Source organism: Sus scrofa, chromosome 8 (genome assembly GCF_054392235.1).
Source record: "Sus scrofa isolate SSC_HxYL_T2T_F1_AM1 chromosome 8, Sscrofa_HxYL_maternal_Yorkshire_Landrace_v2.0, whole genome shotgun sequence".
In the NCBI taxonomy this organism is placed as follows: domain Eukaryota; kingdom Metazoa; phylum Chordata; class Mammalia; order Artiodactyla; family Suidae; genus Sus; species Sus scrofa.
Genome location: NC_139390.1, coordinates 78,475,774 through 78,493,467, shown reverse-complemented (window position 1 = coordinate 78,493,467; position 17,694 = coordinate 78,475,774). Strand labels below are relative to the sequence as shown.

General features: G+C 38.6%; 1 protein-coding gene across 50 annotated transcripts in view; it reads left to right on the top strand.

The window, feature by feature from the left end:
- The window catches only part of CCDC158 (coiled-coil domain containing 158), a 99,537-nt gene that overhangs the window by 16,421 nt on the left and 65,422 nt on the right, over positions 1-17,694 (top strand). For 17 of the 50 annotated variants that reach the window (XM_084972548.1, XM_021101460.2, XM_084972534.1 and 14 more), the window contains 6 exons: positions 3,326-3,543; positions 8,058-8,167; positions 8,284-8,611; positions 8,966-9,042; positions 10,549-10,659; positions 11,318-11,432. In XM_084972548.1, coding sequence (XP_084828674.1) covers positions 3,326-3,543; positions 8,058-8,167; positions 8,284-8,611; positions 8,966-9,042; positions 10,549-10,659; positions 11,318-11,432 — 959 coding nt within the window. Of the gene's footprint in view, positions 1-3,325; positions 3,544-8,057; positions 8,168-8,283; positions 8,612-8,965; positions 9,043-10,548; positions 10,660-11,317; positions 11,433-14,811; positions 14,873-17,694 lie in introns of all 50 variants that reach the window. The other 33 variants (XM_084972552.1, XM_084972554.1, XM_084972557.1 and 30 more) reach the window with 8 other exon arrangements.

The following is a 17,694-nucleotide window of genomic DNA, read 5'->3' as shown; positions in this document are numbered from 1 at the left end:
AAAGTTAGACTTTCCCCTTTACAATTAATAAGTAACCTATCAATTACCAGGCTAGCCCTACTGAGACCTACTGAATGTCCTAGTACTAAATAATCTTTTACTCAGTAGTTTTAGCATTGACATTCCTTGCCTGAATTAATTATTGCATTGATGATTCTCTAGTTTTACCATAGTTATTAGCTTCTATTTTTCACAAAAGAAAAACTTTTATTATTATCACTATAGATCCATAGATTGCTTTTAAATTCAAAGTGCTATAATGCATTGTAGTCACTTTGCTTTTGATGCTCAATTGTACCAAATTTGGCCAGCCACTTTAAGCCAATTTCTATGTCTTTTATCTTTTTTTTTTTCTTTTGCCACACATGCAACATGCAGAAGTTCCTGGGCCAGGGATTGAACCTGAGCTACAGCAGTGACAGCACTGAATCCTTAATCACTAGGCCACCAGGGAACTCTTTCTGTGTCTTTTTAAAACATAAGCCCACTTCACTGCTTTCTGGCAAAACAGAATGTTCTAGGCTCATGCTGTCCTTTTCCTGTTCCTCCAGGCCTAGAATCAATTGGCTAAGGAGCCTGGTTCCTTTTAGTAGTAAATAGTACTCAGACACCAGGATCTTTAAAAGCATATTGCTTTTAAAGTGTATTTGGGTGTGTCTAGGAGTGTTCAGTGTCTAAAGCTTGGAATTAGATTTTTTGTTTGTTTGTTTTTCTTTTTAGGGCCGCACCCCAAGTATATGTAGGTTCCCAGGCTAAGGGGCAAATTGAAGCTGTAGCCGCCAACCTACACCACAGCCACAGCACCACTAGATCCGAGCTGTGTCTATGACCCACACCACAGCTCATGGCAACGCCGGATCCTTAACCAACTGAGCAAGGCCAGGGATCAAACCTGCAACCTCATGGTTCCTAGTCGGATTCGTTTCCACTGCACCACGACAGGAACTCCAAGGAATTAGATTTTTTTTTTTTATCTTAAGTTCACACTAGTAACTCAAATTCAAATCCAGTACCATCGAGTTCTTATCTTCCCATTTCATATCTGTACTTCCCTTATAGTGAAAACTCAAGTTTCCAGAAACTTCAGTGTGTTCACTTATTTTCTTTCTTCTACAGTACACACAAAATTGTTCCAGCGTCACAGCAACACTGTTACATTAACCACTTACCTACTAAGTAAAGTTCATGTGCAGTCAGGAGTTGTGTTCTAAAGTTATTTGACAAAACGGTTTTCTCCTTGAGGTTACATTGTCAACTTACTGTACACTTCGATTTGCTTGTTTCTGTTGGCATTCAATTTCATTTTATCTTTGAATATGTATAACATGTATATGCTTCAAAAGTGAACCCTTCATAAAAAGGTGTAATCAGCGGATTCTTGCTGCCACCTGTGTCCCTCCTGTTCTATTGGCACGCATCCCTGTACCTCTGTTGATGGCAGTTGTCATGGGAGTCTGTCTTATTCTTCCAGTGTTTCCTTTATGCAAAATTAAGCAGATGCCACACACATACGCACATAGATATGCACAGACACTCTTGTTTCTCCTCTCTTACAGCGAGGGAAATTAACTGCCACCTATTAAAGGAAGGAGTATCAAAGAATTTGTGGGCATGTTTTAAAACCTCTACAGTTTGCCTTCTGTATTTGTATTTCTCTCACATAAAAAGTACACTCACTCTGCTAAGAAGGCCTCTAACAGTCTGATCCAACACAGCATTCACAGAAAGGCCAGAATCTCTTTATGTACATTAGGTTCAAGTGTGAGGACACTCAGAAGACCTGTGACACCCAGGGTACAATGGTGGGCAGGCACATGCCTATTCAGAAAGCGATAAACAGGCGCACGTGTCCATCACAATTCTGAAATGAGCTGGGCACTGGTTGACAGCTCAGCACTACATTACCTACAGCCCCTGGTACCAGCCACTGGACCCTTGGGTCTGACTTCGAGTTCCTCCTTGTGCCTGAAAGGTGGCACATGTTCTCATCTGAGGGGCTTCTTTCAGGCTGCTCGTGAAAAAGCCTTGCTCTCTCTCTCTCACCATCTCTGTTCCTTAGTCTGAACCAGTGCGGGCTTGAATATAGTACTCTCTGGGAGCCTTCCATGACTGTCACTGGGTTTCACTTTCTTGCCTTCCTTGTAAGCATTAATATTTGCCCAGAGTGCTCTTCCTGGCCCTCTTCTCCTTTCACTCTGTTCCTTACCCCTGATGGTTCCGTTGACTCCAGGGCATCACTGGAACTCTCATGCTGCTCATTCCCAGGTCCTTATTCCTAAAGCAAAGCCCTCTCCCAGACTTCAAGTCCTTGTACAGTATTTGCAATTCAACACCATTACTTGGATGTTTCTGCAGGCCCAAACTGAAGAGCAATCTTTGACGGCCCCTCTCTGTTACTTACACATATGTTGCTTAAATCCAGGCCTTTGTTTCTGTCTTCCTGGCCTTTGCCCTAGGGCAGGCCCTCACCCTGTCCTGCTGCACTGGGAAGGGCCTTCTCCTACTTGGGTTCTCTTCCTCCTCTACCCCCATCCAGTGCTTTCTCCACATAGAAGCCAGGGAACTTTTCCAGAACCCAGACCTGGTTATACTATCCCCTCCCTTCAAGTCCTAGATACCCCCTCCCATGATTCCCTAGAGCTTCCAAGGTGAAGTCCAAGCTCCTTGGCATGACCACAAGGCTTAATCTCCTATCTGGGCACTACTTTCCTTCCATCCAGCATAAGCCCTGCCACTTCAAGGCTCCTCGCTAGTGATGACGGCACTCCCTCTGCCTGGAATGCCCTTCCTTCCTCCCATCTTCCAGATGAAGCTGTCTTGGTCATAGATGCTGTGAGGCTCTGTCAGCTCAAGTGTCCCTCGGTCACTAGCCTCCCTAACCTGCTCTCCCTTTACCTTGTGCCTCCTCCCAGAGACTGCCTCTCTCCCCGTGAGACCTTGAGCTTCTTTGGGGTTCGGAAAGGGAATTACCTGGGATAATGTGTGCCACAAGATTATTTTATTTAGGTAATTTGGAGTTCCCGTCGTGGCGCAGTGGTTAATGAATCCGACTAGGAACCATAAGGTTGCGGGTTCGGTCCCTGCCCTTGCTCAGTGGGTTAAGGGTCCGGCGTTGCCGTGAGCTGTGGTGTAGGTCGCAGACGCGGCTCGGATCCCTCGTTGCTGTGGGTCTGGCGTAGGCCAGTGGCTACAGCTCCGATTCGACCCCTAGCCTGGGAACCTCCATATGCCGCGGGAGCGGCCCAAGAAATAGCAAAAAAAAAAAAAAAAAAAAGACAAGATTATTTTATTTAGGTAATTAATTAGTTAATCCTTCAATATTTAGGTTCTTCAGGTCCATTTTTTATGCCATCTATCCGTGGAACAATAATTGAAAACACATCTTCAACCGGGACTTTGACGCAAATTCCTTTTTTCCCTAAATATGAGGTGGAACTTGATCCTCACAGAAAAGTCATTCCTTACCCTGGAAAAGAACACATTGAACGTGTTTTGGAAGAATATTCACATCAAGTCAAAGATTTGCAGAGAAGACTAAATGAAGTGAGTTGCATTCTTTTCCTCTGGTTCCTGCTGCCGTTTTGGGAAGACAGTATGGCATGGTGCCTTGGAACAGAACCCAGACTTTCTGGAAGAGAAAGTTAATAGTGGATTCATTGGTTAAACGTGTTAATTTGGCCTGTGCCTTTTATTTCAGTATTCCAAATTGGGCTGATGAAAAGCCTACATACCTATTTATCTTTTGTTAATAATTAGTCATAATGCCTTGGGTTAATGGTGTAATTTTTTCCCGGCTTTATTTATTTTTTTGTTTTGTTTTGTCTTTTTGCCTTTTCTAGGGCCACTCCTGTGGCATATGGAGGTTCCCAGGCTAGGGGTCCAATCAGAGCTGCAGCCACTGGCCTACACCAGAGCCACAGCAATGCGGGATCCGAGCCGCGTCTGCGACCCACACCACAGCTCACGGCAAAGCCAGATCCTTAACCCACTGAGCAAGGCCAGGGATCGAACCCACAACCTCATGGTTCCTAGTCAGATTCGTTAACCGCTGAGCCACAATGGGAACTCCCCGGTTTTACTGAGGTATAATTAACATACAGCACTGTGTGCATTCAAGGTGTACTGCATAATGATTTGACTTAAATATATCATGAAATGTTTACCGTAATATATTTAGTTAACATTTATTGTCTCATATAGATTAAAAAAAGAAAAAGAAAAAAAAATTTCCTTGTCATGAGAACTCTTAGGATTACTCTCTTAACAACTGTGACATATCACACAGAGTGTTAACTGTTGTCATCATGTTGTACATTACATCCCAGGGCTTAGGTTGTACCTTTGACCACGTTCATCCAGTTCCCCCTCTCCCTACCCCGCCTTTGGTAATGACAAATATGACCTCCTTTTCTGTGAGTTTTTTTGTTTTTTAGATTCCATATATAAGTGAGATCATCATATGGTACTTGTGTTTCTCGGTCTAACTTATTTCTCTTAGCATAATGCCCTCATTTTGCATCCATGATGTCATAAATGGCAGGATATATATGCATACATCACAACTTTATCCATTCTCCTGTCAATGGATGGGTTGTTTCCATGTCTCGGCTGTTATAAAGAATGGTCCTTTGCACAGATATCCCTTTGATGTATTTTCAGTTCCTTTGCCTATATTCCCAGAAGTGGAATTGCCTGATTACATGGTAGTTCTATTTTTGATTTTTTGAGGGTCCTCCATACTATTTTTCATAGTGGCTGCATCAGTTAACAGTTCCATCAACAGTGGACAAGGTTCCCTTTTCTCTACATCTAGCATTTGTTTTCTCTTATTTTTTTCATGCTAGCCATTCTAACAGGTGTGAGGTGACGTCTCATTGTGGTTTTGATTTGCATTTCCCTGATGATTAGTGATACTGAGCATCTATTCATGTACCTTTTGGTCATTCATGTATACCATCTTTGGGAAAATGTCAGGTCCCTTGCCCATTTTTAATTGGATTATTTGTTTTTTTTACTATTGAGTTTTTTAAATATATTTTGAATATACCCCTTATCAGATATATGAGGCTCACATACCATTTTTTCCCATTCCATAGTTTTTTTTTCATTTTATTAATTGTTTCTTTTGCTGTGTTTTTGATATAATCTTGGTGAAACTGGAGTAGCTGAAAATGTTATAATTAATTACATTCATCTGTAATTATAATTAATAATTAGTTCAGGGCTGCTCTCCTATCATGATACCTAGTTTTTCTTTACAAAGCAGTGTTAGAGAGTAGGCTTTTAGGTGTATGTGTATGCATGATGACTAAATGGTGTATAGAAATTAATTGATAAAAATTTCAAGTGTACCTTATGTAGAATCAGGCTGTCTTTAGTTAGCTTTGCACTTGCATGTTGGATCCTCGTAGTCTGTAGCCTAAAAGTCGAACTTAAACAAGGGCCTTTGTGATCTGATCTTTCCCTGTGCATGGTAGCCTCTTCTGCTACCTGTTCCTGTACGTACCCTCCATCCCACAATATCAATCTGCTTGCTTGTCCCTGATGTGCCATACTTTTCTAGACCTTCATGCCTTTGCCCAGGTCCGTCCTCTTCTCTATCCTATTATATTTCCTTTCTTGTGTAGTTTTTGTTTTTCCTGTGCTTCCTAATTGCCTTTCTTTTTCCTTATACTATTTATCTTCATCGTATACTCACTTTAAAAATTATCATGTAGGTTTTCTGTGAAACTCTGCTTTAACCCAGGACTTCTTTTATCTAGTCTAGATGATTTTCTTCTTAGGCCTGTTGTATAACTGTTTTCTTGAGACTCCTATCACTGCTTTCTTGGTTGGATCCATGATTTCCAGGATTCACTGTTTTCTCTCTTCTTCTTTCTTGAAGTATTTCTTCATTTAGTCGAAACACATCCTTAGGGGCTTCTTAAAGAGTATATGGAACATACATTTTATGAATTTTTTCTTCCCGAGAATGACTTAAGTTGGGTAAAGTTGAGTTCCTTGTGGCCTAGTGGTTAAGGATTTGGAATTGTCCCTGCTGTGCCTTATTGTCACCACAATGGCTTGGGTTCATTCCGTGTCCCAGGAACTTTTTCATGCTATGGGTACAGCCAAAAAAAAAAAAACACTGGGTAAGTTGAAAGTCATTTCCTCTCAATCCTTTGAAATATCATGTCCTTGCACCCAGCACTGCCGCTAAGAAGATGTCAGATGTCAACTGGACCCATGTTCCTTTGTAGATGGTATATCTGTACTTAATTAAGGCTTTACCTTGAAAACTTTAGGGTCTTTACCTCTGAAATTCCACTATAATGTACATAAGTGTGGATTTTTGTTTTTTCATTCACTTTGCCAGAGATTCAGTGGACCCTTGTAGTCTGAGATTTGTGCCTTTCAGCTCTGAGGAATTTGGTCGTGTGGGGGTTTTGCTTTGTTTTTTCTTTTTTTCTCTGTTTTCTTAGTTTTCTCTTTCTGAATCTCCTCTTAGTTAAATATTATCTCCTAGGTTGAACCTCTAAATCTCTTACCTTTACTTTCAAAATTTTTGTCTACTTTGTCTTCAGTCAGGTGCCTTTCTTTCCTGACTTCCATGATTTCTATTGCAACTTTTTAGTTTGCAACCATATTTTTAATTTCTAAGAACTCTTTCTTCTCCTCTGATCATTTCTTTGTCATAGTGTCTGTTAGAGCTAAAAGATCTCTCAATTTTCTCTGTAATACAAGTTTTGGAAATGTTCTTCTATTGTTGTGTTATCTCTTTTGGATTTCAGAGAGACAGCGGTGAGTCTTGGTTTGAAGCGAGATCTTGATTCTCTGCTCAGGAGTTGAACCTGGGCAGCCTGGGTGAAAACCAAGAATCCTAGCCACTAGACCAGACAGAGGCTAAAAGCAGGAATACACACCCAAAGGAGGAGAGCAGGTGCAGGCGTTCTCCTGAATGAGGAGCTCAGCAGAGAAGTGATTAAACCACTTCTATGGGGCAGTTCTGGGCCTTTGTTTTCCTTTGGCCAGTTATCTTGTTTTATTTCTCATCCCTGATCTGACCCAGGGCCCTCCCTAATATGTGTGTGCATCTTTTGACCAAGACGGATTCCAGAGCAAAGGGTTTTGGGACAGTTATCAGGACCTATTATGGCCTGGCACCCCCTCCCTTTCTGACCCAGAGGGGTCTCTCTGCACATGTGGAGTTGGGGGTCACCCTGACCCCAAAAGACCCCTGATCTTTTGCCTAAGCAGGACCTAGCCCTCTCTGCCTCTGCCAGTACCTTTGTTTAAAGTGTCCACAGAAGATGAATTCCAGGTACTTACCTTGTTCCTGTTGTTATTTCTATCTTGTACAAACAGGTGTCTGGTTATAAGTGACTGTCCTGGAGCCCATCTGTCTCTTCCCTCATTTTGTTTCTCTAGGTCTTTTTTTCTGGATATGTGCTCATTTGTTTAATCTTGGTCTCTTTTTTTTATTTTGTAACGTTCCCTCAAGTGTTCGATGGTTTTTGGCCTTTTGTTCACACTCAAGGATGAACAACAACAAAACGGATGGCAGTCTCTCTGTGGGCAGCATGTAGTGGCTTTACTTTGGAATAATTAGGTGGGACATCAACTGTTATGCTGGGAAATCTCTCAGTGCCTGGTTTTAGAGATCTTTGTGACTTCATTTGTAGTAGAGCACCTTGATTTTTGAATGGTGGTTGTCTGCTGCCAAATTTTTTAAGTCAGTTGAAGGTGGGGGGTTGACTTTTCTATATACATAATTTTAACCAATTTTCTGTCTTCGGGAATAGAGTTTATTCTTATGTCTATCTTGAGCCAGAAGTCAGATTTGTTTGAGAAACAATGTTTTGGTTGTAAAGTTTGAGATTGAAAGTTTGAGACTGTGAAACTGAGGTATTCCAGAAATCTAGGTAAGAAATAACTAAGTAGGCCTTGAACAATGGTGAAGGGGAGGCAAGTGTACGTAAAAATAAATCATCGATATGTAGATATTTGGAAATTATTAGCTGTAAGGAAATATGTTCCTCTGATGAAGACTAATTTGCAGGACTTTTTTTTTTTTTCAGAGCAATGAATTGCATGAGAAACAAAAGTTTTACTTAAGACAGTCAGTCATTGATTTGCAAACAAAACTTCAAGAGATGCAGATGGAGAGGGATGCCATGGCTGACATCAGGTTGGAATTCCTTACCTAAAAGTATCTTAGGCTGTACTCTGTGAAGTGTAAAATCACTTCTGTGAATCTGAGTTTTATCCACATTATTTCTTTCTTCTCTGTCATTTATTTCATAGACGAAGGGAGAGTCAGTCCCAGGAGGATTTAAGAAATCAGCTTCAAAATACAGTTCATGAACTCGAAGCTGCCAAATGCCTTAAGGAGGATATGCTGAAAGATAGCAACACCCAGATAGAGCAGCTGAGAAAGATGATGCTTGGTCATGAGGGAGTGCTTCAAGAAATCCGATCAGTCCTAGTTGACTTTGAAGAGGCCTCAGGCAAGAAAATATATGAACACGACAGCATGTCCACCCTCCACTTCCGCAGCATGGGCTCAGCTATTAGTAAAATCCTAAGAGAATTAGACACAGAGATTTCTTATCTTAAAGGGAGGATATTTCCAGTAAGTGGTGAGAACACTACATCAGCTTTATATTAAAATTCATTAAGACAGTAGTATTAGGCATGTAATTTTTAATACTCTTCACAGTAAGCCAGGTTCTCATTTTTCTCTAAAATAACAAAGGAACTTCTATAGTGTTCTCTCAATAAAGGGAACAAACCTGACTTACCTGTATAGTTTCATCAGAATATAGCCAAAATGAAAGACCTAATAAAATACTGTGATAGAATATATTCGACTTTAGTATTAGTTGTATTTGTCTTTCTAAAGCATTCCCATTGTTAGAAAATCTTTAAATTTTCCAAGCTTTAGATTTGCCGGTTCCTAAATCAATGACTCTTTTTTTATACTCAGGTAGAGGATCAGCTCGAAGCGCTGAAATCTGAATCACAGAACAAAATGGAACTACTTCTTCAACAACATCAAGATAGGTAGGTTTCACACAGAGGAATAGAAATTGGTCATAGTGAAACTATATCACAAGTCTGCAGTCTCATTAGCAATTCCAAAATCTAAAAAGCTCTAAAACACAGAATTTTTTTTCGTAGGTTTGTGACAAACTTATGTTAAAGAAAAATTATTCTGACATTTGTTTAAAAAGTAGGGAAGACTTGATTCAAGTCTGTTGGGTAGGAGTTTGAATGAAAAGTGATCAGACTCAACTCTCAACACAAGGACAGATGGGGATTCATAGCCAAGAAGCAGGATGAGGGGGTCAGTGCCGCAAAATGCCTAGGAGGCAGGAGGGTGGGGGGACTCTCACTAGCTGACTTAGGAGAGTCTTACTAAGCCTAAGCTTCTTACTGTGGCAGGGGGTGGGGGGATCTCCAAGAGACATCTGACTAAGTTCCATCAAGATGAGAGTCTTTTGTCCCTCATTTGTTGGCAAAATCTGATCTGAACTAACAAAGTTTTTTATAGTCATTGTCATTTACTGTGTCTATTTTAAAATATTGCATTAGTAATATGTCTGGCCTCTGGGACACTTCCCTAGAGCGCTCTGGGGCTGTCGCATGATGTTTAGGACTGTTATTAAATATTCTTTAGGAGTTCCCGTCGTGGTGCAGTGGTTAACCAATCCGACTAGGAACCATGAGGTTGCGGGTTCGGTCCCTGCCCTTGCTCAGTGGGTTAACGATCCGGCGTTGCCGTGAGCTGTGGTGTAGGTTGCAGACGCGGCTCGGATCCTGCGTTGCTGTGGCTCTGGCGTAGGCCGGTGGCTACAGCTCCGATTCGACCCCTAGCCTGGGAACCTCCATATGCCGCAGGAGCGGCCCAAGAAATAGCAACAACAACAACAACAACAAAAAGACAAAAGACAAAAAAATATATATATATTTTTTAAAAATTCTGAATTCCAAAACCTAACTGGCCCCCAATGGATTTGGATGAAGGATTCTGGATCTAACTTAGATACTTGTCAGAAAAAAAAAAAAGATTAGCATGGAGTTCCTGTTATGGCTCAGCGGAAGTTAATCTGACTAGTATCCATGAAGATGCAGGTTTGATCCCTGGCCTCGCTCAGTGGGTTAAAATATCTGATGTTGCTGTGACCTGTGGTGTAGGTCACAGACTTGGCTTGGATCTGGCTGTGTTATAGGCCAGCGGCAACAGCTTCAATTTGACCCCTAGCCTGGGAACCTCCATATGCTGTGGGTGCAGCCCTAAAAAGACCAAAAAAAAAAAAAGAGTAGCATATTCAAAGCCAAAACAAGGGAGTTGTCTCATGGCAGTGGGTTAAGGATCCACTGTTGTCACTGCTGTGGCATAGGAACCAACTTGGGAATTTCCGTCTGCTGCAGATATAGCTCCCCCTGACCAAAAAGCCAAAACAAGACATTAAATTTGAGAGTTTGAAAATCATTAATTTTTAGGATAATTCATTGTCAGGCACAATCTGTATCAAATAACAATCATAATAACAATTCTTTTTGTAGGATTGAGCAGTTAATAAATGAACATGAAATTGAAATAACAGGACTTACTGAGAAAGCCAGCAGTGCTCGGAGCCAAGCTAATAGTATCCAGAGTCAACTGGAAATCATTCAGTATGTGTGTCCTGGTGCTTTGAAATGGATAGTCACTTAGCATCATTTTTTTTTAATTAATTTTTTGTTCTAAAATCTTTTTAAAAATTGCTTCATAATTGATTCTACAAGAAGGTAAAACTTTTCTAACATTCAAATGAACAAAAAAGATTATGTAACATATAGTAGGTAGTAACTTATAACCCTATCAGAAATATTACTGCAAGTATTTGGGTCTCTTGGGATTGGATGTTTCAAATATTTTTTATATTTCAGTTGATAAAACACTATATATGTGTGCGTAAATATATATAAATTATGTGTATATATATACAATGTACAATATTATATATATAATATATATTATGTATATATATCATATAAATAATTTAATAAGTTGAGCTCTTGTGTTGAAACTTTTTATGTGGACATTTTCAGTCATATCCAAAAGTAGAGAAGAAAATTATATAATGAACCCCTGTGTATTTATCACCTACCTTTAATAGTTAACATTTTTTAACTTAAGCTATTAAGAAGCAGTTTTGGAAAATAAAAGACTATTGGCCTACTAATGCCATATTAAGTAATTAGTGGAAGTATCTAAAGCTGGAGCACCCTTAGGCATCACATTTATTCATAGTTTGCTATTTGCTCTTATTCCCCCTTTAACCGTTCTTAGAGAACAAGCAAGAAACCAAAATTCAATGTATATGCGTCAACTCAGTGACCTAGAATCTACTGTTTCTCAACTACGTTCTGAATTAAGAGAAGCCAAAAGGATGTATGAAGACAAGGTGAGTTTATTTTTTGCTGCTTCCAGAGATTATTATACACAGAATCAATTATGTAGTTTTTTATATAGTTTATATAGTGTATATATTACATAGTTTATATAAATTATATAGTTTATTTGAAAATAAAGAATCAAAGCAATTATTTAAAATTAAAAGCATTTTATAAGATAGATGCTAAATATTTTTATGTTAAATTATAAACAGTTTTTAAGTTGTTTGCTCAAATTAATTCATTCTTAGAAAACTTCAAGTAAGTTTCTAAAAAATGAAGAATAAGGTCATTTTAATGACTTTTAGAAGGCTCACCCTTAGCAAGTACTTTGGGACCAGCTGGTTCCCCCCACCCCCCAATGAATTCTTTAGGGCCTACCTCTTCTCTTACTTCAACTCCTACTTCTTAATCATTATATGACAGCAAACTGAATTCACTTTAAGGTTAGTCTAAATAAGAAATAATTGAGGACGTAAATTTTCATCTCTCATCACACAGGTCCTATTAAAATGAGGTATTAATATTTACTGTTGTATCCTGTCCTCTTGTCCAAAGCTATTCATTATCAACCGTCTTTCCAGAGCTTAGGTTTTTGTTAATTTCTAGGGCACAAAACAGTATCCTATTTTGTGAATGCCACCTTTCATCTTTAAAATATCCTAGTTTGGAAGATAAAATCCGCATATAACCATCTTACCTCCAAGAAAACCTACAGTTCTAACCACTTGTAGCCAATTTCTTACACCTTAATTGATTAGGAAGAAATACAGTTTAGGAAAGATGCCAGATTTTCTTTATAAAAAATAACCTAATTTTACAGGGTAATAGTACAAGAAAAAAGCTCCTTATAGAAAGAGGCAGTTGAATATTGCAGCACTACTTCTTCCAGTTGTTTTCCTGCCTTTGGGCAGCCCCTCCTATAAGTACCACTATGCTGGCCACAGGAGGGGGCTCTTTCTCCTTTATCCTCTAATTTAAGCATGGACTATAAGACCTCAACTTCAGTTTGTTGTGGTACAGCTGAAAGAATGGAAATTTTATTTTTTATTTTTTTGGTCTTTTTGCCTTTTCTAGGGCCACACCCACGGCATATGGAAGTTCCCAGGCTAGGGGTCTAATCGGACCCATAGCTGCCAGCCTATGTCACAGCCACAGCAACACTGGATCTGAGCTGCGTCTGCGACCTATACCACAGCTCACGGCAAAGCCGGATCCTTAACCCACCGAGTGAGGCCAGGGATCGAACCCGCAACCTCATGGTTCCTAGTCAGATTTGTTAACCACTGAGCCACGACGGGAACTCCTAGAATGAAAAATTAAGGTATGACTTTGCTATAAAAGTCTAAACAATAAAGAGTGACGTGAAACTATAACCTCAGTTACAAGACCTGTATCATCTACAGGCGCTTTCAAACACTTTTGATCACCACCCACAGCAGGAAATATAGTTTACATATACTACATCTGCCTACTACACACATACCATTCAAGCACGCTTCACAAAACAGTGTTTACCTGTATTGCTTATGATGCTGGCTCTTTTCTGTTCTCTCCAGATACTGATCTGATGCTCACTGAGCTGATTTCATGTTTCATTAGTGGGTTGCAGCATGAATAACACTGCCCTCCAAAACCTCTTCCTTGGCTGTTGGCCTAGATCCTTGGGTCAAAGGTCATATCAACCACTGCCACCCAGAAGCAGCTTTAAGGAACCACAGACTTCTTAAAGGCTAAACTCAAGAAACAAAAGCCCAGAGAGAAACATTTCTTCTTTCTTGCTTCTCGGAGGCCTCCTGTTTGTGTTCTAGTTTCTTTGCTCAGGATGAGCTTTCTCCCTGAAGATTGGCATCAGGAATATCCACCCCATTTGGAGCAGATCATGCCCCACAAAAGGCCTGATCTCACCCTGCAGGATGGTCATGATTTCAGTACAGCACAGGGGAGAAAGATGCTTTCTTCCTCAGGTCTAGTGGAGGCAGGCTTCTTGGCAGACCTGAGTGCTGACAATGAGACAGGAACCAGGAGAGCTGCTGTATTATAGTCCAGTGCTGTAACTGATACTCATCACAACTTAAACCATTTTGGAATGACTAAATTTTGATTGTTTATTGACAAATTAAACCCTTTGAAAAGCCACAAACTACTGAATAAAATTTGGCTCACCTTTTTGTCTTCTGCAATTTGAAATTGCTATAGCTTTCCATTGTAACGTTGCTTGGAAAAAATTACCCTTTCATAAACTGTCACCCACTGTTTGCTTATCTACATGTGCATTGTGCTAATCAACTCTAGATTTTGGGCATGGTGGGAAATTTTAACAAATACATCTAAGCAATAAAAAAATTGTTTTTGTTTTTATAAACATCTATCTCTTTAGCATTGTATAAGCATGAGCAACCAGACAAATGACTGCAAACCTTTTATATGAGTGTTTTGAGGTCGTATAGATTCAGATACAACACGATGATTATTGTTTTATTTTGCTCTGATGTAAACAATGGATCACCAAGAATTTCGACAGTCTTCAACAGGCAACATTTAATGGAAATAAGAGGAGCATATTAGTTTAATTAATTTTAATCCAGATCAGTGAGACTTGTAATAAAGCATGTTGAACCTAACTGAGTTGGCACCTAGTTTATGTTAACTAGGCTCTCATAATAGTGACTCCCTTTAGTCAAGGAGCACTAAGAGATCATTAACCTGCTATGTTACTGTGGATTACTTTGGCCTGAAAGGTATCAATACATGGGGAAATACCATCGAAGACCAAGCAGGTTAACAAAAGGATTGCATTTTGTGTTCATGAAAACTTCTATTGTTATGAAGTGTTTGTGTTGTAATAAATTAAATATAGAATCTAAAATACAAGATTCTCCTGTTTAATTTCTTTCATTTTCATGTACCTTGACTTTACATTGTTAAAGCTTATTAAAATTTTTAAATCTATTGTCCACTGCTTCAGTGTACATTTTAGTGTATACTGTTCAAAAAACAGTAAGGAAAAATTACTTAAAAGCTGTGATTAAAAGTGAGACTTGGGGGAAAGAAACTTAAAAGGGTCCGTTGATAATATATATCAGCATCTTTTATGAGAGGCAGGCAACATTAGTATTTTCTTCTGGGGTCATATTCTTTGAGGAGAAAAGTATTTATTATTTTTAAAAACGGATGACATGGCAAGTCTGAACAAAACTTTCCCAGCCAGAATGCAGAAATTAAGAGAAATTGGTTTAGGAAGGCAGTGTTTCTCTTCCCGCAAACAAAAGTATTTTCATATTGATGAAAATAGAAATTGTGTTTCAAAGAAGATTTTAGAGATAGCTTTTTGACATACAAAAGTGTTTTACTGTAATGTTTTTTTCTATTCTTCTCTTTCCATTTTAGGAGAACCTCCAGAATTCCCCTTTACGAATTTGGACCAGTAGAAGCTGTCACTATTGGCTCTGTAGATTTGGCTTTACTCTTAACTTTCGCTTTTTGACAACAAAAATATATCATGATCTTGATTTTAAGTTTATTTTTCCTACTTTGAAAGACTTTGGGGCTGAATTTCATACTCAAAAAGTGAAGATTTAGTAGCACTGGCTGGAGCCATATGCTCTGCGGGAAGATTCTGTGCAAACCTCTGCATAGTGCTGCCCGTGCACCTCTGTGCTGACCTGTGGCATCTCTTGTTATTCCATAACTGTGTCTATCTGAGCACAGAATGCAAAAGATTCAATTTGGCATGATGGGTAATATCTAAAATCACTGTAAGATTAGAATGCGATTCCAGTACTTACTTGTTCAGTGATCAACAGCAAAAAGTCGATTCATAGATGGTGAAAGGGAAAACCAGTGCTGCTATTTTTAAAAGAAAAGAAAAAGAAAAAAATCTTTATGTTATCTCAGATGTCATTATTTATTCTGGACATTTTCTTCATAGTGTCTTTTACAGCTGTTTGTATCAGCTCAGCTGCTACTTCAATGGTTTTCCCTTTCACTCTCCATTTATCTTTTTGATTGATTAATTGATATAAATATTTTTATTCTAAAAAGTGAAAGGTAAAAGCAGAGCTATAGCAGTTGAGTCAGTACTGACAACTACAAAACATGTTCCTGCAGGGGTCTGGAGGAACTTCTGACACTTAGACGGAAAGATAAGAGTTCCCTCTTTTTCTTTTTCCTTTTCTTTTTTTTTTTTTTTTTTTGTTTTTGAAATTTTGGTTTCATTAATTTTAACATCAAATGGTTATCCAGAATGTTTAAAAAAGTGAAAACAGACATAAAGTAACAAGTCTTAATTTAGACTTTTAAAGCACATCTGCAAATATTTTGCTCAAAAACAAATGGTTTTATGCCAGATTAGGAGTAGAAAATGTCTGTTTTAGTCGTATGAGTAACTTTTCAAATTGAAAGTATTCTTGCTAAATTTGGAGTTCCCTTCATGATTCAGCAGTTGGTGAGCCGGGCTAGGATCCATAAGAATGCGGGTTTGATCCCTGGCCTCCCTCACTGGGTTAAGGATCCGGTGTTGCCGCGAGCTGTGGTGTAGGTCACAGAGGTGGCTCAGCTCCTGCATTGCTGTGGCCGTGGTGTAGGCCAGCAGCTCTAGTTGAGATTCAGCCCCTAGCCTGGGAACTTCCATATGCCACGAGTGCGGCCCTAAAAAATCAATAAAATAAAATAATTCAAAAAAGAAAGTGTTCTTATTAAATTTATAGCTCAAAATATAGTTTCTTTGACCATATTTTGTTTCCAAAGACAGGTGGAAAATATAGAATTTCAGCTCATTAATACGGATCATCTGGTGTAAAAAAGTCTTACAGGCAGAATTGAAAGGAATTTGAAGGATCATGTAGAATACTCTTTTCAAATTATAGATGAAAAAATTATAATTTAGACTCAAATTATAGACTCCGCTTATGTGATAGAAGATAGTTCAGAACGCAGTGTTTGACTCAGCCTGATCACATCACCTCTCTGGTCAAAAAAAGTTTCTGGGTTTTTCTTAAGTATTCCTACTGTCCTTACTGAGTGTTCTGACTTAGTCTTTCCCAATAATAGCAGAGCTAAAGAGGTTGTATCAACTGATATTATTCAGTCATTTTTCTTCGGAGACTATCTGTGCTACAGAGGTTGAGTTGTTCAAGGGTTTTTTTCTGTCTGTGCCCCAGAGCGGCACAAGAGTCCTTACAGGATTATTAGACTCTATGAGCACATTTTTATCAGTCATCTGATGTTTTATTTTATCTAATTCCTGTGAAATACTTTTAAAATATATAACACAAATACAAAATCAGTTTTAATATACATCCGGTGTAAATATTAAACTTTATATTCCTATAGGCTATGATACTCCTCTGTTGATAAATGTGAAACTGATAGGCCTATATTAGTATTTTCTTAAGTTACATATGTATATTTAGATAAAGATATATATATGTATAACTTCTATGTATTCATTCTTAGCATTTATCAATGAGATGGTTGTATATATATGTTTGTATACAATATGGTTAATAAGTATGTGTTGAATTAATAAATGAAGATCTCAGATGAACTTAGTCCAATTTGGAATAGTCATCAAGGAAAAGTTAGCTTTGCTCATATGTTCTCTAAGAAGGTTTAATCCTCCAGATCAATCAGTAAGTCTTGGTAGTATATTTGGAAGCCTGTTGAATAGATGCCTAAAAAGAAATATGTAGCATTTATAGAGACATGACAGATTTCTTATTACTAGAAAGTAGATGATGAAATATTGTAGGTATCGCATTAAAGATCAGGCATCACTGCACAACACTAAGGATCAGTAGTTTTTCATCATTTTAATATTTGTGTCTAAGCTCTTCAGTTGTATAGCTGTGCTTAAATCCAAGCCCAGAATCTCCACTAACTGAGATCTTAACCTCTTAGCCTACCTGCACCTACAGTTTAAGAGCTGTAGGAACACTGTTACCAGTGATGGCCCTTCTGGCATGTGTCATGAAAATACATGGTCACACAGATCACACAGCTGCCCTGTCTGTAAGAGAAAACTACACCCATGACAGTCCTTTAGAATTGGTAGTCTCATTCCATTTTATAGTTGGAAGAAAACGAGGATTGTAATATATAATATGTATTAAATATGTTAATATATTTAATATATGTATAATACATATATATAAACTCACCCTTTCAAAATGGAGTAACTATATAATAATGACAGCTGTAAATTTGCCATTCATTCTTTTCTATTCATTGCCTTTTATTACTGAAACTGATAATGCTGAAACAAAATAGCTC